Below are 25,481 nucleotides of genomic sequence, written 5' to 3' on the forward strand. Positions count from 1 at the left end.
AATACTGAATGTAACCAAAGTAAAGAAAATAAAGTTAAATTTATCAGTTACACAGGCTGGGGGGTGTGGACAGAATGGGAGGTATACTGGGGTATTTTTGTTGGTGGAATATGTGCACTGGTGAAGGGATGGTTGTTTCAGCATTGTAGAACTGAGACTTAAGCCTGAAAGCATTGTTATTTTCCACATGGTGATTCAATTAAAAAAAAATACTTATAGTTAGTGGCTTTTTGTTATGCATCTTTTGTAGTTAAACACTACTTTGATTCTCAAAACTTCATGAATATTTTTTATTCAGAAATTGATTTTATGAATTTGGTATCACTGTGTTATTATGAAATAATAACCTCAAATATTAGATGGACAATATAAAAAAATCTAGAATATAGAGTGGGCAGCTGAAGTCATCTGCCTCTTACCTTTACAATCACTGTGACAGTAGCAATACCAGGTGGCATTGTTCCATATATATCAAAGGCCTCCACTAGAAATGTGATACTTGCTTCCTGGTCTGGAAATGACTCATAGTCCAAACTCCTTAAAAGAGAGAGTTCTCCGGTAAATGGATGTAGTGCAAACAAATGCTTCACTTCAGGGCTTCTTATCCGATACGATACATTTGCTCCAAGGTCAACATCTTTGGCCTGTAACAAGTAAGAAGGGTTATATCAGCGGTGCTAGTGAAATAGGAGTGGGCATTAAAATCATGTGTCAGTGCCAAGGGCAGCATGAGGTTATGAATAGCAAAAAAAAAAAATCTCTTTTCAGAGAAAGACACTTTTGTTAAGTTAGAAACCAGAGTAAGGATGTGAGAGACAGAAGCCACGGACACCTGTAACAAGCAAAGAGATTACTGTCACTGTTGATCTTATTGCCATATTAATTTCTTAAATCATCACTAATTAAAAGAATCACACCCTATCAAAGGCATGATGTCACAAATCATTACTATACTTTGCTAATTAAATAACCTTTAAAACATTAATTAATATGTACAAAATGAATGTATTAATGATGACTCTACTATAGTCAAGACAATTTTAAATAATTTAAGAAACCTAAGAAAGCATATAGTGTTGTATATGGATAATTGTACATTTCTATGGATCACTTTAGAGTGTCTCCCATAATTTAATTAATATTTATTGACTCCCTGTTGTTCACTGGTGACATAGGGAGGCACAAGACAAATTTCACACTGTTTCTGCTCTCCAGGTTAATGAGTCAAGAAATAAGACAAAAACACGGAAATAGAAGGAAAAAATGAGTTGCCTAATGAATGTTGATGAGAATTAGAAGTGATATATAGTCACTGAGTGGATTTTTATGGAAGGATGACTCTCTATTTAAACAATGCATATTGGCAAGCAACTCCTGCTAAAGGTCAGAAATGGAGCCAGACTAGAATTAGGACTATAATGTTTATTAGGACACACATGAAGCAATACAAACACCACTTATGTGAACATCATTTTTCACCTTTTCAAAAACTGGTGGACTTCACCAATTAACGCAGAGATTTATTAAGCTATTTTCTGCCTAAAAAATTCATCGTTTTCTACATCATTCCAATCTCTGTAACGTGATGAGGATTTATTCATTTTTTTGCCCTTTAGTCTCTCATCTCTGTTCCAGGATTTTGCACTAGTTATTTCCACTAATATGAGTAAACAACATCTTTTCTGCTTGAAAACTTTTATTTTCTGCCAGTTCACAATTTAGGAATAATTCAATATCCCAAAATTATCTTTTTATTCCTTCATAATTAGATTAAATTTCCACCTGAAATTCAGTAGGTCTCTTATACTAAGGATATTTGTATAGGTGTGCTTGCTTGCCACAAGAAAATATGACTGAAAATTCATGAATCTAGAACATCTGTTTGTCTCACATTTTTATCAGTAAAAGTTAGATCATGTACTATAAAGTAAGTAATTTAAAAATTGGCTTGTGGTATAAATGAATGAGTCAATAAACTTATACCTAAAAAATAAGTGGAGAAACAATGCCCTTTTGCCTGATTACCTCCCGTCTCTCTCAAACTTATTAATATTTATTGCCTATGGTTACACTTGTTGAATTTACTTATAAAGTAAATGCAGATTCTTGAAGATAATGATTATAAAATTAAAGTTTGGAACTGTCATTAGAGCAAGAGCTGTTAATAGTTCACAATGTATTTTGTAGGTCACCTGTGTTAGTCACTATTTAAAACGCAGTTTCCTTAGTCAGCCATCTGAATTAGTACTCAGAGTTTCTGGTAATATTATAGTTGATAACTGAAAGAAGTCAAATAGATAAGAATCAGTATTTCATAGGAGAGTAAAATTCTAGGAGACATAGTACAGCAAGTTAGGTTCTTTTCTTTCATGCAGCCCACCTGGATCGAATACCAGGACTTCAAACTGCTCTCAGTACTGCCAGGAGTAATCCCAAGCAGCAAGCGAGCAATAAACCCTGAGTACTGAGTACTCAAAATAATACAAAATTAAAGTACAAAAACAGAGTCAATAGATACACAAAACTTTTTTACATCAGAGTATTGAAAACCTAGACACAGTGATCAGGTTAATTTTTTTATTATTAATGGATTAATACTAGGAAAAATAATTATGCAATTAGATTATATTAGGCATCAAAAATTCTAAAGCTTCAATAATAAAAAATATTGAAATAAAGCAACAAAGCAGTGACAGATTATAAAATTAATATACAAAATTGTTTTTCCTTTATATATGTGAACAACAAGCTAGAAGGAAAAGAAGGCAAGACAGTAATCCCATTTACAATTCTATCAAAATAATGGGCAGTTAGAAATAAATAGCAAAATAGCTAAAAGGCTTTACATTGAAATTTATCTTAGTGTTAAAAAGGAAAGATGGTATATGGAGTTGAAAAAAAATTAAGTTCATGAACTGAAAGCATTAGCATAATAAAAATGAATACCTTACCCAAAGTAGTCTCTATCAAAAGTCCTACAAGGCTTTTTCAGAAAATTTTAAAAATACTGAAACTTATATGAAACCTCAACAGATCTTTGATAGCTAAAGCAATTCTATGTACAAAAAATGGAGACGCCACAACTCCCCCATTTAAAACTGTACAAAACCTAGTTGCAAAAATAGTATGATGGAGTCAAAATACTCATACATATTTTAATACATTAAAATTATGAGAAAGAAGCCATGTATATAATATGAAAAGGGAAGGTATCAAAATTGATGATGCAAATCATTATCATATACCAATGCAAAAGATTTGTCAAAAGATTTAAAAATTGGATGTTAAGCCAAAAACCATAACATACACTTAATAAAATACATAAAACACTCCGTGATCTTGGCTTCAGTTATGTGGAACTTGATTCTGACAAAAAGGAAAGACAAAGCAAAATTCCTTGAATAGTGGTAAGATGAATTAAAAAGCCCATTCACTGTGAAATAATCATTAAAATTAAAATACATCCCTTGGACTTGAGTAAGAGTGCAGAGAGTAGGGCATTTGCATTGAACACAACTAAGCCAGGTTTGGTCCCTGGCACCCCATGTGGTCCTCTGAGGCCCATCTGAGCTATTCCTGATTGCAGATTCAGGACTATGCCCTGAGCACCTCCAGGTATGGCCAAATAATAAGAACAAACAAACCAAAAAAGGAAAGATATGCCAATGAATATGAGAAAATATTTGCAAAACATATGTCTGACAAAAAGGGTTATTTTCAGTACTTATAAGACAGCCACAAAACTCAAAATGTCATCAAGAATAATTAAAAATTGGGGCTGGAGCGATAGCACAGCAGGTAGGGCATTTGCCTTGCACTCGGCCAACCCGGGTTTGATTCCCAGCATCCCATATGATCCCCTGAGCACCACCAGGAGTAATTCCTGAGTGCGAAGCCAGGAGTAAGCCCTGTTCATCGCCAGGTGTGACCCAAAAAGCCAAAAAAAAAAAGAAAAATTCGAGAAGATTTTAACCGACACTTCACTAATGAGGACATATAAGTGACCAACAAGCATATTATAAATGATATAAATAATTTATTATCAGGGAACTGCAATTAAAACAATGAAATATTTTTGATATATGTGGGGATAAACATATGTAAGTCATGAAAATACCCTATATTTAAAAGACAAGAAAGATCAAGGGTGGAGAAAAAGGAAACCTCTTGAATTGTTTGTAGGTTTGTAAATTGGTCCAGCCACCACAATAGATCATGGAAAATTTTTATAACTATTAAAATAGATCTACCATATGATCTAGACATTTCACATATGTCCTCTATCCAAACCACCACTTTCTCTCTCTATATATATATGTACATATATGTGTGTATGTATATATATATATTCATGTTAATAACAGATATGGAAACAACCCAACAGATTAAGTGGCTATGAGAAATATTGTCACACACTATCACTATCACTGTCATCCCGTTGTTCATCAATTTGCTCCAGCGGGTACCAGTAACATCTCCATCTCAAGACTTGTTATTGTTTTTTGGCATATCGAATATGCCATGGGTAGCTTGCTACACTTGCCATGTGGATGGAATACTTTCAATAGCTTGCTGGGCTCTCTGAGAGGGCCAGAGGAATTGAACCCATGTTGGCTGCATTCAAGGCAAATAAATGCCCTACCCGATGTGCTATCGCTCTAGTCCAGTCACACACACACACACACACACACACACACACACACACACACACATACACACACGCACAAACACACAGGAATTTGATTACCAATAGAAGACATTATAAAATCTTTCTTTCCATAGAAACATAAAATTGGAAGTGGTTATGTAAAATAAATCAAAAGAAAATAAGTACAAGACAAATATCATATGATGGCACTCACATATATGATGTAGAGAAGTAAATTTAAGAAACTAATGAAACTAAATGAAAGCAATCCCTTGGACTCAGGCCACAGAACTAAAATCATTAGAAACTGAGAGTTATCAGGAATCTAAGGTGGAGGGTTGTCTGGTGGACTATGATGGTGGAATACTGACTTTTTGGTCTGAGTGTGCTGTGGTAACATATTTTTTTAAAAAGCTGAGACAGTATTACTAATATAGTAATGGAAATAAATATAATCTTAGTTTAGAAAAATAAAACGGAGCCAGGCAGATAGTACAGAGTGCAAATAGTACAGATAGAGTTCATGCCTAATGTACACCAGATCAATTTTGATCCCAAGCATCACATGACATCCTGAACATCTAACACCACTGGATTCAGTGCTGTAGTCCCTCAGCATTACCAGAATGGTCCAGATAATCCCCACATACCACATATGCCCAGCAGTAGACCCTTCCATTGAGCCACTGGGCAAGTATGAGAGCTATGAGAATCCTCCCTCCTTCCCCCTCCACCTCACTACCTCTGGCTTCCCCTAACAGTGCTTGGGAGTACCTCCTCCAAATAAATATGTATGACAAGACCCTGGTTATCCAGAAAAAATGTTTAACAGCTTATAGAAAATAAAAGTAAGTATAAAATAATGACTACTACTACTCATCAAAATCATATTTTATTATTTTATTAGCACAGAGGGTAGGGCATTTGCCTTGCACGCTGCCAACCTGAGTTAGATTCCTCTTCCCCTCTCAGAGAGCCCAGCAACCTACCGAGAGTATCCCGCCCACACAGCAGAGCCTGGCAAGCTACCCGTTGCATATTTCATATGCCAAAATCAGTAACAAGTCTCACAATGGAGATGTTACTGGTGCCCACTCAAGCAAATCAATGAGCAACGGGATGACAGTGATACAATGATTTTTTGTAAAATATATGGGGCAACTATATGTCACATATTTATATACAATTATATTTATGTATCTGTAGATATTTGGTATTTGATGAAAACAAAGTAAAATGCTGGAATATGTATAGATTTATTTATTTGTGTTAGAGAGGGCTCTTTCAATTTTACTCTTTGGTGCTCTGGTGCTACTCTTCACTCTGCAGCCAGAGATCACTCCCAGAAGTGTTCAAGAAACCATGTAGTGCGAGAGATTAAGTTAATTTTAGCCATATGCAAGGTAAATATCTTAACTCCTATAAAACCTCTCTGGCTCCATCGAGTTTAATAAGTAAGAGTTTAGTCATTACTAAATTATCATTATAGACTATTGTGCTGTTGATAGTTATAACAAATATATGGCATTGCTTTTGTATTATAAACTTTATTAAGACTTTATGTAATGTCTTACAAATGTATCTTTCCTCTCAAAATTTTCATAAGTTCCTAAAGTAGGACTGTTAAATAAAATACATTTTAGAAATACTTAAATGAAAACATACTCATCTGAAATTCAAGACGACCTGGGCTTTGTATCTATTTTTATATTCACTGAACAAGGCAACCTTATACTAAAATTTAAATGTAGAATTCATGAAACTATTGAATGTAATCAATAATATAAAACTATTGAAACTATTAGGTCCACATACCTCTATTTGAAGGAAGGTGGTTCCAGCTGGCAGGTTCTCTTCAACGACCACAGTATATGTTGAGTTGGTGAACACAGGACTGTTATCATCAATATCCAAAACCTTGATGGCCAGCGTTAGAGTTGAATGACGAGGGTGTACGGCCCCATCAGTTGCCACAACAACAAGTTCATAGTAGTCCCTTACTTCTCTGTTAAGCTTCACTGCTGTATAGATGCTTCCATTGGATGTAATGCGAAAGAGATTGTTGAAGTTGCCCAAGCTGTAGTGCACTTGACCATTGATTCCAGCATCAGGGTCTGTTGCCTAAAGGAAATTAAAACAAGGCTATTGTATTATACTGTTGATATATGCCAACCTTCTGGATGGGGACAGCCAACAAACTATCAAAAATTTCTGAAAAACTTCTCTACCAAAAAAATTTAAAAAGATAAATGACAATATAATAAAAAAAATCTAAAGTGAACCAGAAATATGGGTGTATTTATTTTCCTTTCAAATAAGCATAACATTAATTGGCATAATTTACAATTCATATTATAACAAAATGCATAGTTTTAAAATAATGAAGTTTCCTTGCCATATAATTAATATGAATTTTATCCTAAAGTAAAAATCACATTATTTTAAATTATTTACCTATTTACTTAGATTTGGGACAAAATTGGTGGTGCCAAGGGCTTATTCCAGACACTCATTAATCACTCCTGTTGAGTCTCAGCGGACCATTTATGATACCTGGGTTGGCCATATGCAAGGCAAGTACCCTGTCCATTCAGTAATTTACTAACTCTGTAGGTCATTAGTTCAACACAGATTTTTTAAAAGTGTAATATGTGTTCCTTTCTGAAGACAAGGAGGAATATGTATGAGGTTGTTTGTCTGATTTATTAACAAAATAAAGATTCTTGAGGCTACAGGATTTTATTACCCAGGTCCTTCCTTATAAATTGTTAAGTGAAGGTCTTTTCCAACTTTTAGAGGCCACTGGTTTTTTTTTTTTTTTTTGCTTGTTTAACTTATTCTTTTATTGAATTACCATGTGGAAACTTACTAAGCTTTCAGGTTTAAGTCTCAGTTATACAATGCTCGAGCACCCATCCCTTCACCAGTGCACATATTCCACCACCAAGAATCACAGTAAACTTTCTCCCCAACCCCCCACCTCCCCAGCCTCCCACCCCGCCTGTGTAACTGATAAATTTCACTTTACTTTCACTTTCCTTTGATTACATTCAATATTTCAACAAAAAAACCCTCACTATTATTATTTGGAGTTTCTCCCCCCCCCCCAAAGTCGGACCTCCTGAAAATGAAGCATTTGATAATTTGTTTTCCATTTCTGAGAATGAAGTGATATGAGGTCGAGTGGGCACAATAGTGGCTGAGCGGTTTTGGATTTCTGTATTTTAGTATTTTGGTAACTAAGTCCAGAGAAATATCTGCCAGAAATTGCATCACTGCAAGCTTGTACCTCTCAGCTACTTTATATTCCACATATGAGTGCAATCTTTCTATGTCTGTCTCTTTCTTTCTGACTCATTTCACTCAACATGACACTCTCCATGTTGATCCACTTATATGCAAATTTTATGACTTCATGTTTTCTGACAGCTACATAGTATTCCATTGTGTAGATGTACCAGAGTTTCTTTAACCAGTCATCTGTTTTTGGAAGAGGCCACTGTTTTATGTACTGATATTATCAGCATCTAACTAAAGGAATAAATTATGAAATGAAAATAAAATATTTTTTCAAATAAAGCAGTTATGTGATAATGAGGTCATTGATAGAAAACAAAAAAAAAAGCACAGATTATATATAAAGGACAAGTTGTGAAGCCTAGTTGTGCATAAAGGACACGCCCCAAATAAAACTAACAGTTGACCCCTAATATACTTAAAAGTAGTATAAGTAAATAGCAGAATTAAACCTATCTCAGATCAGTGGAGCCATGGATCTCAAAATTTGCCTTCTCCAGATTTTCATAACTATAGTGAAAATGATATATATATACATAATGATATATATTATGAAAGTGATATATATACATATATATACATTATTTATTTATATATAAATATATACATATATATTTTAGAGTATCAAATGCATTGCCTGCATCTTCAAATATGTTGCCTTCATCTTTAGTGACTCAAGTCCCTCGCACAAAATTTGAACACTTTCTTCAAATATCTTATTCCTCTAAGCCAATATGTAAGTAAATAGCAGAATTAAAATATGTCCAATTAGTGGAACCCATGGATGTCAAAATTTTATCATCTGGAGACCTCTGAGCCTTGGTTTATAAGGCTCAAATATTCTAAGGGGGTCATAGGTGAAAATAGTGTAAAGCGGTGCCCACAACATGACACCAAGTGTGAGAGAAAGAGTAAAACAAGTCAGACAGAATTGTCACAGGAAGGAGACAAGATCAGAGAGGGAGCATGTTGATAAACAGGTTGAGAAATACTCTTCTCACCCACACTTTTGACAGCTTCTACTTTTAATGGTTCTTCCAGCTACACTGGGCTTCTCTGTAAAGGCAGCATAAACTTATATAAAGGAAATGGTCCTATCACATCTCCAAAGTGTCCTTAGTTACATAAATATATATACATATATACACAATTATATATATATGTATATAAACATATGTATATATAGATTAATCTCCACATGCAGGGGATGTTTAGAGACAAATATCTTGTATCCCATAACATCAAAGTTGTAAATTGTTCTCTTGATTAGATCAACGTCCAAATATTTTCCATGTTCAAACTCCTTTTTCAATAAATGGTGTGGAGATCCTCCATGGGACCATGCTTTGTAGCGCTCTTTGTAATCAACACCTGTGTGCTTCGAAAACAACTCCTAATAAGGAAACAGGATGTCTTGCCACGCCCATAAGCTGTGACTAACCTATCGGCTGCAGACACTTGGGGTAAGGAGGCAACGAGGGGTAAAAAGGAGGGAAGCTGCCTAGCTAGGTGGGGGTTCCTCCTCGTTCCTCTTTCCCAAGAAGGTCTCTTAATAAATCGCTACCAGAAGAATCTCCGGGTTGCGTGTTTTCTTACAGCTGGCGTGCCTGGGTGGGCCCGAACTATCAACTAAAGGTAAGAATAAGCGTTCGGTGCGCCCCACTCTAGAAGGTGAGCGGGACATCAGGATTTTTTGTGTGTGTGTTGCGGATTAGAATCCGAACAGCAATCCCCCACTAAAATGGGGCAGATTCTGGGCCTTCTCAAAATCTTTTATATTTTTTCGAGCCGGACTGAAGAGGGCAAGTCATTTATGAATTTGATTCAGTCTCTCTCCCGCAGAATAGGAGACCCGGAACTCTACATTTCCAGAGACCAACTCCAGTCCTGCCTTAAGGTAGTTTATGAGGTTAACCCATGGTTCCCAGACGAAGGAACTCTAGATAGCAAGATATGGAGACAAGTTAGAAAAAATGTCTATAAGGCATCTAAGAAAGGGACTTAGATCCCCTGGGAATTCTGGACTACATGGGAGATTGTTAATTCTATTCTTCTGTTTTTGAATAGTGCAATTGATGTGGAGAACGTTAGGAATAATACGGCCTCAGGTCCTCCCACACCTAAGACTCGAAAAGGTTGTCATAGTATAAATATTTCTCAGACTGAGGAATATAGCTCCACGTCCAGTGCATTAGATGGAAGTGATGCGGGTTATGAGTCTATCACTTACTCAGATTCTGAATCCGAGAGTGACTCAGCCAAGCAGCCTCCAGACCGCTCGGGACATGCTCCCAATCGCCCAGTCCAGGCAGAGAAGAAGCAGCAGCCATCTTATCGTAGGTTAAGGATGGATTCTCTCAGTCGTTTCAAACAGGCCTGTGTCTCGTACGGGCCTACATCTCCGTACTGTAGGGAGTATCTTGCATACAGGAGTAAAAAGTCCTACTGGGTACCTCATGATTTTCACATGGTTGCTAAGACATGCTTAAGCCGTTCTCAGTACTTGGAGTGGAGAATGTGGCTCTATAATGAGGCCAAGGCAAAGCTTCAAGGCCTAGGACATGCTGGACAAAACTTTTCAGGGATTAAATTGACTTGTGAGATGTTAACTGGTAAAGGGAAATGGCGCGACCCAGAAAGGCAAGTCACCTTGCCTCGTGCTGTTCTTGCTCATGTCCATGACGCAGCCCTGCGTGCATGGGAGAAGGTTGAGGCAGAAGCAGAATTTAAGGGAAGTTTTACAAAGATTTTCCAGAGAGCCTCAGAACCTTATGCAGATTTCATAGGAAGGTTGATGAAAGCTATTGAAATGCAGGTTAAGGATAAGGCAACTCAGGAGCTGTTGACTAAACTATTGGCTTTTGAAAATGCTAATGAGGATTGCCAGGCCATTCTGGGCCCTATTAAGGAGAAGGAAGACATATTCGGGTACTTGGAAGCATGCTGGAATGTTGGCTCTGCGAAACATAAGGTGCAGGTCTATGCCTTACAGAGACAAGCTCAGAAAAGATGTTTTAATTGTGGAAAACCAGGCCACTTTCGTAGAGATTGCAAAGCACCCCCAAGTAGTGCTACGAGAGCACGTCCTGGGCCCTGTCCCAGGTGTAAGAAGGGAAACCACTGGGCCAGAGACTGCAGAGCCAGACTTGCACCTCCCGGGCCCTGTCCCCGGTGTAAGAGGGGAAATCATTGGGCCAGAGATTGTCGCTTTAATTTTGATGCAGTGGGTAACCCCAATTCGGGAAACGTGCAAGGGGGACAGCCTCAGGCCTCACAAAATCAGCAGATGTTCCCAGTTTCAGCCCCTTTCCCCAGTGTGGAGTTTCAGAGCTCCAATCAGTATAATCGCTGCAGCCAGGGACGGCAGGAAGCACAGCCTATTTCCTGCCCTGATACAGTTACTACAACCCCTTTTCAGTATAGAACACTGCGGCCTTAAGCCCACCACCTCTGCATTTTCAGTGGACATATGGAATGTTAAATCAAATACAAAAAAGGAGGTATTTTCTCAACTGAATGTAGCAGGGAAACTCCTCATTCGAGGGAAAGGTTATGCTTTTGTTTCAACAGATGATAACCCCACTAAGAAGCTTTGGATCCCTTTACGTCTCATCAGAAGCAGAATTCAACCACCTGATTTGGATCTCAGACCAACAGAGTCTCACAACCCTTCAAATTCCAGCTCTGATTCATCGCCAAACTGATTTCAGCTGGAAGTCACAAGGAAAGAAGAGGAGCCAGCGTCAGAGGGCCTAGAGCAAAGGCCTCTAGCTCCTTACACATTTCATGAGGTCACATTAAGACCTTTCCTTATACTCTTATTTTTCAGGTCGTGGATCAGACAATGCCAGGCCTCCATATTTTGAATTAATAATACTTTACTTCTACCCTTTCCTTGAAATTCACAGGTTCCTGAAGGAGAAAGGAATGATTTGGCAGGAGCACCTTCTCGTTTATCTCTGGGATGTCCTTTCGTGTTGAAGCTTCTCTCTGACCTTTTCTGTTCACAGACATGGAGATAAAAGCCCCGGTTGTGGAGGCTTCTAGTAACTTTAGAGTATTTTTTCAAGCGTGAGCTGTGTTGTACCTAGGACTGCCGAGGCAACCTTACTAAGATAGTTCAAGGAACCCGTGTTAACCTGGGCCAGGAGTTTTGTTTGTGTTTTTCCGCAGGACAGGGTAAAACCAGTGTGAATTCCTGAACACCTTACACAGAAGACCGCGCCTCCAGTAGACCAAGATGTGCAAACTGGTGCTCCTGCTCAGCCTGGTTCCTGTGCCAGTACGAGCTGAAGAAGCAGCTTTCTGGGCCATTGCTACAACATGGCCTGCTTTAATCCTGTCCTTACCCATCTTGATAAAACCAGAGTAGAAAGTCCCCTCCATTTATCAAAGAGTGGGTGGGGGTGGGAGCAGTACTATCCTTATTGCTTCTCGCTGCTTTGGTTTTTGCCTGGTGTCTATTTAAAATGCAGCAAGTACAACTATTTACAAAGGCGTGATATTTGCAGGTATCCCGGCCCTGGAGGCACAGCAATCCCCCAAGCTTTGGCTTGCAACACTGTAACAATAATCTCGCTTAGAACAATCAGGTCTAGCTGGATGTAGCAAAGGTATTATGCAGCTGAGAGCCCTTAACTGCAGGGGACCTCCTGTAGTTGAGGAGTTTGAAAGGGTGCATTATACCCCACCTGACCCTTGGACCAACCTAAGACAGGGACCTACAAGCGAGAGGGCTCCCAATGACGGGTAAGGCCAAGGGGGCCGAGGTCGCTACGCAGACTTGCTGTTCTAAAACAAAAAAGGGGGAACTGTGGAGAGCCTCCATGGGACCATGCTTTGTAGCGCTCTTTGTAATCAACACCTGTGTGCTTCGAAAACAACTCCTAATAAGGAAACAGGATGTCTTGCCACGCCCATAAGCTGTGACTAACCTATCGGCTGCAGACACTTGGGGTAAGGAGGCAACGAGGGGTAAAAAGGAGGGAAGCTGCCTAGCTAGGTGGGGGTTCCTCCTCGTTCCTCTTTCCCAAGAAGGTCTCTTAATAAATCGCTACCAGAAGAATCTCCGGGTTGCGTGTTTTCTTACAAAATGGCTCTCCCATCAATGCAACAAATACATACAAATGTTATCCCTGAGACTTCTCTCTACCATATACTTATTCTTCATTATTCAATAATTTGAGATGAATTTTTGCTATATACGAGAATGAGTTGCAGGATATTGTCTGCAGTTGTTTATTATGCAACAATTTCTTAAATATCCTAATGATTTCTAAAAACATCTCTTATTTATTTATAAGGATTTTACTCTTATATACATGTCTGAACTTTAACCTTGCATAGAGTCTCCATCAAGTGGGCTTAGATTACTAACTTCTTAATTATTGTCTTTTACTTAATTTTCTTCAATAGATACAGGAGAAAATAATGACATAATTACTCTGCCTACCAAATATCAAGGTTTTATCAATACCTTAGGCAATATTTAAACCTTTAGAACAGCCAAGAAGGCAATGCCAAATGTTGCTTTCACAATGTTTCAGATTACTGCAAAACCCAAAATGTCCCCAAATATCTCTGTCTAGAATGCTTCTACTATTATTCACCAAGGTCATGAGTACTTATTCAAGAGCCACTTTATTTTTTCTGACTTCAAACTTCAATCTCAGAAGAAACCTCTTCTAATGTAAGCATCATATTGGTATTTCCAAAATTGCTGCATTAATGATAATTTTCCTTGGAGACTTTCAAACTCACATTTGCTAGGAACTGCTAGATTCTAAGAAACAGATTAATTCCCTGTGCTTTTTTTTTTTTTGTCAAGATGAAGAACACTTTGGGGAGGAGAGGGGGCAGTGGAGCTCTCCCAAGTAGTGGTCAGAGATTCTGGGATGCATTCTCAGCACTACTCGGCAATCTTGCCAGGTGAATTAACTGTATGATCCATGGACATGGTGCTGTTTAGGCACCCAGGGACTACCCAAATCACCCCCAGCACTACCAATATAGGAGAGAAGGACATTTAATATAAACAATTTAAAAAGTGGCCTATCTTTAATGTTCACACTGAGTTACTATTGGTGAACTTTATAGAACAAATTGAGTAAGCAAATTACTTCTTATAAAGTTTGTTTATAAGTATGCCTTACGGTATCCTTATTTTACTATGTGAACTCTTTTTCTATGAGTAAGACCAATAATTCTAAACTGAATCTTCGGGAAGAGCTATATAGATGAATCAATTGGAAGCAGGGTGTGGAGACACAGTATTATATAAGCTTATCTATTGTTTATAGCGCTTGTCTTCTAATATCATTTTGTATCCATCTTCCATAATCCAGTATCAGTCTCTAAACTGGATCTGAATATGGGTACCGCATTAATTGTTATTATAAATCCTTAAGATCATTTATTTCACAGTTTTTCCAAGTAATTTTAACTATAGATAATTTTATTGCTTTTTTAATCTCACTATTACCTAAAGCTATACATAAATTGCTAATTGTCATTAATGACTAAGAAATATACCAAGGTATCCTTTTGATACAACGTGCATGTCATATCTCAATATAAATACATGTTTTATATTTTTTTACTATGCTGCATAACTTGAAAATAACTGTTTTAAGGTTATTTTCAATTAAAATATACCAGTAATGTCTAATTTTAACCATAACAGGTCTCTCAAAATGGTCTAAAGTGAAATAATAAACAGTAGAGATAAAATAATGCGGAAGATACAAACTTTTGCAGTGCCAATGAGGAATTTAAATGTTTGAATTGATAATAAAGATTATCAAGGGCCAGAGAGATAGGACAGCAGATAAGGTACTTGCCTTGCATTCAGCTGGTGGGTTTCATCCCTGGTACATTTGTTCCCGAAGGTCCAAGTAAACCTTGGACTTAGGGATAAGCCAGACTTATCTGTAAGCACTGAGCTAGAAATTAGATCTGAGCAGTGCTTAGTTGGCCCCCTGTGCAATATTATTCATTATTTTGATAAAAAATATAAACATGACATATTCACAAGCTTTGTTTTATGGAATGTTAATTAAATGTTAAATAAACTTAAAAGTGCTAGTTTATTTTCTAAAAATAAAACATGAGGAGAGACAACCAGAAGGAATCTGTGCCCAAATGAATAGAATTATAAAATTGTGATGAAAGAAAATTCAAATTTTTCAAATGTTACTAATTCTTTACTGAACATCAAGTTCTAAGGGAGAATATTATATACATCACATTAGGAGATCCCAAGTGACAAAAATATATTCACCCTTTGATGTTGATCAAACTATAGAAAGATGTTCAAACTGCTAGTCATAGTTCAATTACAATGAACACTAATGTTATAATCTTATTATTCACTCTCCTTTACAAATTGTCTGCTTAAATACAATCAATTATGAGCTTTACCCTAGGGTTCAGCATTGACTATGTAACATTTTCTTCAAAGCTTGTCTAGGGGATTCTTTATTTACAACAAAATTCCAACCATTTAAATACAAATTCTAATTTCAGTTCCTAGAAAAAAATCTAGCATCTAGAGATTAAATCAATAATTAGTTTTACACTTGACAAATATTTTCATATGTAACTTTTAGTTTGCATCTTTTTCCACAATAAATCCTGTTAGAAAAGAAATATGTTTCATAACTTAAATATATTATATTTTAAATATAAATTAATGTTTATATTACTAACAATGATATGTCAAGAAAAATATATGAACAGGTATGGAACAGGTGTACTGATATTAAATATTATATAGGGATAATCTCATCAGTAGACATTCTGTTGAAATATAAAATGTTAGTGATAAAACCAAATATGCACACACATGTGTGAGAATGCACTTACACACACACACACACACAAACACACACACACTGATCTGATGTGCCAAACAAAAATTGCTTAATTGTAAATTTCATTGAAAGGGAGTGTATTATATTTCAATGCTCATGGATTGAAAGAACAATTTTTTTAGCAGCCTATTAAGACACATAGCTAATGGAACTTAAAGGCTTATAAGATGTGAAAGTGTTATTTTCTGTATCCTAATTAATAAAGCACTATAACTAAGGTAATTTAAGGCACATGACAATAACTGGTTAACCATGGCAGTTTGAAGTATTTACGATTATAGATGAGTATGTAGATTCTACACAAGTTAGCAAACATAAAATGCCATATTATCAGTAGTACTGTCAAGAAATTTTTGTTGATGTTTAATATCTAAGCAAGAAACACAGTGTGTGATGCAATAATGAAACCATTTATCTTTCTAGAAATCAATTAAAAGTTAATTAAAATTGTTAATAAGAAAAATCACACATCTCTTCTTCCCTTGTACTACATCAAAGCAATTAAAGGTAACAGCTGAAACTTTATAATCATCTTTCCCTGGTTGACACTTTTTTGTAATATACACCTTACCATGGGGTCTGATTTGTGACCACTAATTTGTGAATTCATATAACAGGGGAGCTGGCTGGTAGACTACAGTCAAATAAAGATCTCACTGGGCAAGACAATGAATGTCAAAGCATTTTTAATATTTCAAAACACTGAAAAATCTTGGTAAATCTTGATTATTAAAATCAAAGGAATAATATATATAAAATCAAAGTTATAAAATCAAAGATATTGAACAGATAAATTATTACTTAAGAAATGAATCAGATCATGCACATAGGCTTTCTGGAAAAAACATTTCTGAAAGCTTGTTGAAGCTTTGTATAGCACTGCACCTGAAAAGGGATCAGAGAATCACCTTTCTTTCATATTTTATTAATCTTTTCTGTGTATTATCTATTAGAATTTTATAGAATACATCCTATAAAATGTAGCCATTTTATAAATTCAATATAAATAGGACCTATTCCAGAAAATCTTCTACTGAGGCTGCTGATTGCCTAAAGAGAAAAAAAAAAACATGTTTGTTTGGGTGGAGCAGAATGGATAAAAGTCTCAAAGGTAGTCTAATACTTCCACTGAGATATATCTTTTTAGATTACTTGTACACTTTTTTCAATACATAACTCAAACTTAAATTTGTTTTGCATTTATAACCAAATTGTAGAAACATAAATTTATTTCTGCCTATTCTCACAAAACAGAAGCATACTTAAAAACAACTCAAGGAAAAGAAAAATGTAGCTATAGAAAGTTGTGAGCTACCAGCAGCTCCTAATTAGATGCATGTGAAACTGAGACGGAATTTGCTTCTTTATTTTATTTTCTGTCCTTTCCCTTCAATTTGTGAGACTGTGTGTTCCTTTATCACCCTGAAGTCAGAAATATAGGAACTGTCAAGCAAAGAAGTTAGACAGAGAAGTTAGGAAATTGAGGAGAGAGCTAGAAGAAGAAAGGAAATCTTGTATTTTGCTACAACTTAAATGGAGCTGGAGGGTGTCATGTGAAGCGAAGTGAGTCAAACATAAATTCTAGATGATCTCAACTGCAATAGGAAAACAAAGAAACAAAGTAAGGGAAAAAACAAATATCAATGGGAACAAACCCTGAAATTCCACCAATGCAAATGAGTCCCAGTCACTCAGTGCCCAGGAGCCTGCCAGAGTGCTTCTCTCAGTGCAGAGCCAAGAGCAAGCCTCAAGCATCACCAGATGCGCCCATTCCCCCACACCCCCAGGACAATTTAGATATCATGAAACTCATTACTAAAATAAAACTTCAATGCTTCAAGAAAAGAGTTGCTCTCAGGTTTTTATTCACAGAAAAATAATGTTTTATGTCCATTAATGTTTTAATACAGCTAAACAATAAAATAGTCTTTTCCCCCTCTCTTAATTATTCCCTTTGAGACTGGAAGAACAAATAATCCCAGAGAACTTCTCAAATGACATTTGTATTTTTCCTCTGTTGCATTGCATTTGACAATTCTATGCTGTGAGCTTCTTGTTCACCATCAAATGTTGTCTGATGATGAAAACAGTTATGTATTGCAATTACATATTTTCTCTTCTTTCACTTCTCCAACATCTTTAGTCTAAACTTTGTTTTGTTAAAAAATGTACTAGGCTCTAAAGCATTTTGTCAAACTAACCACAGTGTCTTTTGCATACTTTGTTCTATCACAAAGTTCTTGATATGCCAATCTGCTTATTCTCAGCGCAGAAAATATCTCTTTCAGATATCTTCTTTCAGTTGGACGAGTTAAAAGCCTCATACCCATAATTCTAAGAAAGAGAGAAAGAGAGATAGAGAGAGACTTTTGTCATCTTATATTATTAAACTATCTAAGGGAAGGGTGATTGTTCTATTTATAATGTGACAAATTTTCAAGTTGTAGATACCAATACATATATTCTGCACTATTTTCATCTGAAGCTGTTTCTAACATGCAATGAGATATTATTCTGTCCTAACCTCCCAAAATAGCATGACTACAGTAAATTTTCCATTTAGGGTCAGGAGCTAGTACAGTGTTTCTGGCACATGCCTAGCATTGCATGACTATGTTTCAATCACAGCAGAGCCTGGCAAGCTACCTGTGGTGGCATATTCGATAAGCCAAAAACAGTACAAGAAGTCTCACAATGAAGATGTTACTGCTGCCCACTCGAGCAAACTGATGAACAATGGGACAACATTGTTACAGTGCTATGTTTCAATCAAGGAAATAAAACTGGTCCCTAAGTATCTCAAGGTGTAGCCCTGGATACTTGAGGGCCTGAACAGCACTGCATTATCAGGTCTCTGTACTGAATCACCAGCCTTGTCTGCTGAGAATTAACTGTTGGGCCTCCGGACCACCGTTTGTGAGCCTCTACAGCAAAATGAATAAAATAATTAAATTAAATTTTCATTTTACATTTGTAGCATTTTCTCTTCTTCCTTCCCTCCCTTCCTCCCTCCCTCTTTCCCCTTCTCACTCCCTCCCTTCTGACTATCCTTCCTATATTCCTATATTCCTTCCTCTCTCTTTCTTTGTCACCCACAGATAAGCTGAGAGCTTACTCCCTGCTCTGCTATACACACTGCTGGAGTGCTTCAGGGTCCATATGGGCGTAGGGGATTGAACCCAAGTCAGTCACACGCAGAGAAAGCACCCAGTTTATTTTACTATCTCTTTTTTCCTCGTAGTATTTTCTTAAAAGCTATTTCCTTCTCCATCAGTTGTAATAAGTGGCGAAAGATGTAATACATCTCCAACAGATGGTATAATGCATGTTTTTCATAAATGGCACATAAATACTAATGATTTTCTCCTAAATTTTATTCTTACTTTATTGATTATTGACTTTTTTGTTTGTTTCACTCATCTACAAGTCTTTAAGAACATTTTATGTTTGGTTTGCAAATGACTTCTGTACATTGATCTTATATTTATATAGAATAAAATAGCACTGTTGTCCCATTGTTCATCGATTTGCTCGAGCGGGCACCAGTAACGTCTCCATTGTGAGACATGTTATGGTTTTTGGCATATCTAATACACCATGGGTAGCTTGCCAGGCTCTGCCGTGCTAGCAAGAAACTCTCAGTACCTTGCTGGGCTCTCAGAGAGAGACAGAGGAATCAAACCCTGGTTGGCCTTGTGCAAGGCAAATACCCTACCCACTACAGTAGTTTTTTAAAAAAATCTTCTATTCCAGTATTTTTCCTTTTACTGTAATTACATAATTTCCTCTCCTATTTACTTAAAATTAACTTTATTGGTTAAGCTGATTCCGAGGTACTTGATTTTCTGGGGCATGAATGTGAATGGGATTGCTTTTTTCATGTCCCTTTCCTCTGCCTCATTTTTTGCGTATAGGAAGGCCATGGATTTTTGGGTATTGATTTTGTAGCCTGCAACTTTACTGTATAAGTCTATTGTTTCTAAGAGTTTCTTAGTAGAGGCTTTAGGCTTCTCTAGATATAGTATCATATCGTCTGCAAATAGTGAGAGTTTGATTTCTTCCTTTCCTATCTGGATGCCCTTAATCTCTTTTTCTTATCTAATAGCTATCGCCAGTATTTCCAGTACTATATTGAAGAGGAGTGGTGAGAGTGGGCATCCTTGTCTTGTGCCTGATATCAGAGAAAAGGCCCTTAATTTTTCCCCGTTGAGGATAATGCTTGCCATACGCTTGTGATAGATGGCTTCCACTATCTTGAGGAAAGTTCCTCCAAAACCCATTTTGGCGAGGGTTTTCATCATGAAAGGATGTTGGATCTTGTCAAATGCTTTCTCTGCATCTATTGATATGATCATATGGTTTTTATCTTTACTTTTGTTGATATGATGGATTATGTTGATTGATTTCCGAATGTTAAACCATCCTTGCATCCCCGGGATGAATCCCACTTGGTCGTGATGTATGATCTTTTGATGAGTTGTTGGATCCTATTTGCTAGTATTTTGTTGAGGATCTTCGAATCGGTGTTCATCAGGGATATTGGTCTGTAATTTACTTTCTTAGTGGTGTCTTTGTTTGCTTTTGGTATTAGGGAGATGTGTGCTTCATAGAAACTGTTTGGGAGAGTAGACCTCTACAAAGAAAACTATAAAACGCAACTCCATGAAATAAAAGAGGACATGAGGAAATGGAAACATATACCCTGCTTATGGATAGGGAGAATCAATGTTGTCAAAATGGCAATACTCCCCAAAGCATTATACAGATTCAACGTGATCCCTATAAGGATACCCATGACATTCTTCAAAGAAATGGATCAAGCAATCCTAAAATTCATATGGAACAACAAACGTCCACGGATAGTTAAAACAATTCTTGGGAAAAAGACGATGGGAGGCATCACCCTCCCCAACCTCAATCTTTACTACAAAGCAGTAACAATTAAAACAGCATGGTACTGGAACAAAGGCAGAGCCATAGACCAATGGAACATGGTGGAATATCCCTACACACAGCCCCAAATGTATGATCATCTAATCTTTGATAAGGGAGCAAGAGATGTGAAGTGGAGCAAGGAAAGCCTCTTTAACAAATGGTGCTGGCACAACTGGACAACCACATGCAAAAAAATGGGCTTAGACCTGGACCTGACACCATGCACAAAAGTCAGATCAAAATGAATTAAAGACCTCAACATCAGACCACAAACCATATGGTACATTGAAGACAAGGTCGGCAAAACCCTCCACGATATTGAAGATAAAGGTATCTTCAAAAGTGACACGGAACTAAGCAATCTAGTAAAAACAGAGATAAACAAAAGGGACTACATTAAACTAAAAAGCTTCTGCACCGCAAAATATACATTGACCAGAATACAAGGACTATCCACAGAATGGGAAAGGATATTTACACAACACCCATCAGATAAGGGGTTGATATCAATGGTATATAAAGCACTGGTTGAACTCTACAAGAAGAAAACACCCAACCCCATCAGAAAATGGGGCGAAGAAATGAACAGAAACTTTACCAAGGAAGAAATACAAATGGCCAAAAGGCACATGAAAAAGTGCTCTACATCACTAATCATTAGAGAGATGCAAATCAAAACAACCAGGAGATACCACCTCACACCACAGAGACTAGCACACATCCAAAAGAACAAAAGCAACCGCTGTTGGAGAGGATGTGGGGAGAAAGGGACCCTTCTTCATTGCTGGTGGGAATGCTGACTGGTTCAGCCCTTTTGGAAAACAATATGGACGATTCTCAAAAAATTAGATATTGAGCTCCCATTTGACCTAGCAACACCACTGCTGGGAATATATCCCAGAGAGGCAAAAAAGTATAGCCGAAACGACATCTGCACTTATATGTCCATCACAGCACTGTTTACAATAGCCAGAATCTGGAAAAAACCCGGATGCCCTAGAACGGATGACTGTTTGAGGAAACTTTGGTACATCTATACAATGGAATAATATGCAGCTGTTAGAAAAAAGGAGATCATGAATTTTGCATATAAGTGGATCGGCATGGAAAGTTTCATGCTGAGTGAAATGATTCAGAAAGAGAGAGACAGACATAGAAAGATTGCACTCATCTGTGGAATATAGAATAACAGAGTGGGAGACTAACACCCAAGAATTGTAGAAATAAGTACCAGGAGGTTGACTCCATGGTTTGGAGGCTGACCTCACATTCTGGGGAAAGGGCAACTCAGAGAAGGGATCACCAACTATAATGTAGTCGAAGGCCATGCGGGGGAAGGGTGTTGCGGACAGAATGAGGGCTAGAGACTGAGCACAGAGGCCTCTCAACACCTTTATTGCAAACCACAACAGCTAATTGAGAGAGAAAACAGAAGAGAATGTCCTGCTACAGTGGCAAGGTGGGGTGGGGGGAGATGGGATTGGGGAGGGTGGGAGGGATGCTGGGTTTACTGGTGGTGGAGAATGGGCACTGGTGAAGGGATGGGTTCCCGAACTTTGTATGAAGGAAGCATGAGCACAAAAGTGTATAAATCTGTAAATGTACCCCCACGGTGATTCATTAATTAAAAATAAATAAATTTAAAATATAAATAAAATCAACTTTATTACCATCAAAATATATGTTGTATGTTAGTATATAAACATATGTTTTCTATGTTCTACAGTTAAGAATACTTTTTTGCCTTAAGTCATTGCCCACCCAATAAATTACTTTTTCATTTTAGAGCCTATATGCACCTTTTGAAGTATATGAATGGCCTTTGAACTTCCAAATTACAAGAAATGAACAATTTATTTATATATTTGTATGCATTTTTATTTATTTTGAGCAGGGTCCTCAAAACAAACAATGCTCAGGAAGTCTGGGTTTCCTTGAGGTACTTCTAGTCAAACTGGCTAGTGGTTTTATCAAGGTTGCAAAAAAGTAGTGTTATATGGGCCAGGGTCTGCCATATGTAACTCAAGCACCTTATTGCCTACAATCTGTCTTCAGCACCTAGAAATGAATACTTTAATCTAATCACTGCTGCTTCAACATTAATTGCAGTAACTTGTTTCCTACAATGGTTCCCAAACTATTATGTCATATTAACTCTTTTAACATTCTCTGTAGTGCTAGCCAATAGTCAACATGATTTTAAATAGTGAATAAGAAATCACTATGGATCACTTTTTGCCTCAGGTAGTTCGCATTATGTGATTATGTAGTGCATATGTACCCGTGTGTTTAACCTTACCTGTCAGAGTCTGACACAATGAGTTGTTTTATTTCTAAATTTTTAAAAATTAATTTCCTCTGTCTTCATTAAAAATGTATTAATCTGCTTATCCAATTTCTTCATGAGCTTCTTCACTGATACAATTTTAAGCTACACTTATCTGATTATTATTCCTATATTTTAAATACAAACGGTTTATATTTGTTTTTCCCTAAATAAATAAGAATAGAGCTAGGAGAGATTGTAGAGGTTGGGGTAGATGATTAGTACATGCCTGACCCAGGTTCCATTCCTGACATAGACTGATACCCTGAGCATCACCATCAATGTGAATAGCCCTCTAGTACCCCAGCACTTCTGGGTTCATCATGGTAATCCCCACACCACAGACCACCGAACACAAGCAACGATATTGTGCCCTGATATTGAACTACATGTTTGATTGGCTGAGAGTCACTGGGGATCCAGCTCCCCTAAGCCCCTACCACCTTATCACACACAAAAAGAAAGAAACAAGAATACTCCAAGTTTCAGATTGTACAGTTATTGGTCAGAGGGTAGTTTTCCTTTATTGTGTTCATTCACAAACAATTTGTGCTAGCACTGTGAGAAAATAATAGCTAGAAAATAGAAAAATATAGCAGCTAGGTTCACTTCTCTGAAAATCTCCATAATTGCATTTTCTGGGGGAATGTGGAAATATTAGATTATCAATACCATATTTCATACTAAAGAAATAATCAATTTTATTACACATATGTCTATTAATAAGAAAAATAATCATCTAATTCACACATATTATGAATAATAATTTTAATGAATCTAAGCACACATATCTAAATCATAAGCATTAAATGAGCACTTTTTCTTTTTTCTATACATTGTCACAGTTTTATCATATTAACCTACTTTGATGAAGTCTGTAGTAAAATCTAGGGATATAGATTCTGACTCCCTGATTTTATTATTGGATCCATTATTCCTTGACCTAAGTACTAAATTTTTGATATGTTCACTTTTTCTTAACTGGAATGTCACTAAAAATGTTGGGTTAGAGTCACATGTTTTATATGCAATCCTCTGCTTGCTGTAAATGAAGGTCATATTTCCTATTGTAGCAAACAATGTACTCAGTTGCATTTCAAGAAATTATTTCTTTGCTGCCTTTATTTTGTTGTAGGGCTGGAGTGATAGCACAGCGGTAGGGCGTTCACCTTTCACGCAGACGATCCATGTTCAATTCCTCTGCCCCTCTTGGAGAGCCTGGCAAGCTACTGAGACTATGGCGCCTGCATGGCAGAGCCTGGCAAGCTATCCATGGTGTATTGGATATGCCAAAAGCAGTAACAATGTCTCACATTGAAAGACGTTACTGGTGCCCGCTCTAACAAATCGATGAACAATGGGATGACAGTGACTGTGACAGTGATTTTGTTGGGGATCTTCTATGTGATTTTCTAGGTCCTACTTCTAGCCATTCTCTGGCCAACCAGGCTACTGGTTTATTGTGAATTCAGACAATATGGAAATGCTCTGGTTCTATAATGCTAGGTATTAGCCACATCTTTCTCAGACTGATCAGGAGCCTCATACCTAGTGAGTGGTTCTGGGAGTGGGGTCATTGAATGCATGCCATTCTCCAGAACTATACACAGTAATGCTCAGGGTGATAACATGGTACTGGGGGGTGAGGGCCATATGCGAGATATGTACTTTTCCTCTATAGGATTTCTCTGGCCCTCTGATTTTATTTTCTCCTTCTACTCATTCAGAACACATTCATATTCAGAGGGGGAAGAAGCTAAGATTCTCTTTTTACTGCACCTCAATCTCCTGTTGAATCAGACATACTGGGTTCAAATTCTGCCACAATTGTCTCTTTCTAGCTATTTTCCTTTTCTCTTTACTACTGAAAATTATAGTACATTTCTCTGCAATACCAATTGTGCAAATAGTTGGGAACTATATCAGCATAATTACTATGCAGCACATAGTAGTCAAATATACTGTTTTCTTTATCACTGTATCACTGTCATCCTGTTGCTCATCGATTTGTTTGAGCTGACACCAGTAACGTCTCATTGTGAGAGTTGTTGTTACTGTTTTTGGCATATCAAATATGCCATGGGTAGCTTGCCAGGTTCTGCCATGCAGGCGAGATATTCTAGGTAGGTACAAAAAAAAAATTAAATTAAAAAAAATTATTTAAAATAATCCTGATTCTCACCTTAAAATTACAAATATACATATATTTAATAATTGTCAATTAATGAAAGACTCAAATAGTATATGAATAATTAAAAAAGAGTCATAGTTTGGGTTGTAGAAATAATATAAGCATTAAAGCTCTTATTTTTGCATGCTGTAAACTTTGGTGATTCCCTAAACTATCTATGAGCAGCATCAGAAGTAATCCCTGGACAAGAGTCAGGAGAAAATCTATTGAATG

The 25,481-nt window shown here is 36.9% G+C and overlaps 1 protein-coding gene across 1 annotated transcript in view; it reads right to left on the reverse strand.

Moving 5' to 3' along the window:
• Positions 1-25,481, reverse strand: part of PCDH15 (protocadherin related 15) — a 1,456,321-nt gene that overhangs the window by 165,469 nt on the left and 1,265,371 nt on the right. The window contains exons 21-22 of the mRNA XM_055118856.1: positions 6,464-6,769; positions 420-644 (exon numbers count right to left, since the gene is read on the reverse strand). Coding sequence (XP_054974831.1) covers positions 420-644; positions 6,464-6,769 — 531 coding nt within the window. The remainder of the gene's footprint in view (positions 1-419; positions 645-6,463; positions 6,770-25,481) is intronic.

Source organism: Sorex araneus, chromosome 11, assembly GCF_027595985.1.
Source record: "Sorex araneus isolate mSorAra2 chromosome 11, mSorAra2.pri, whole genome shotgun sequence".
NCBI lineage: Eukaryota > Metazoa > Chordata > Mammalia > Eulipotyphla > Soricidae > Sorex > Sorex araneus.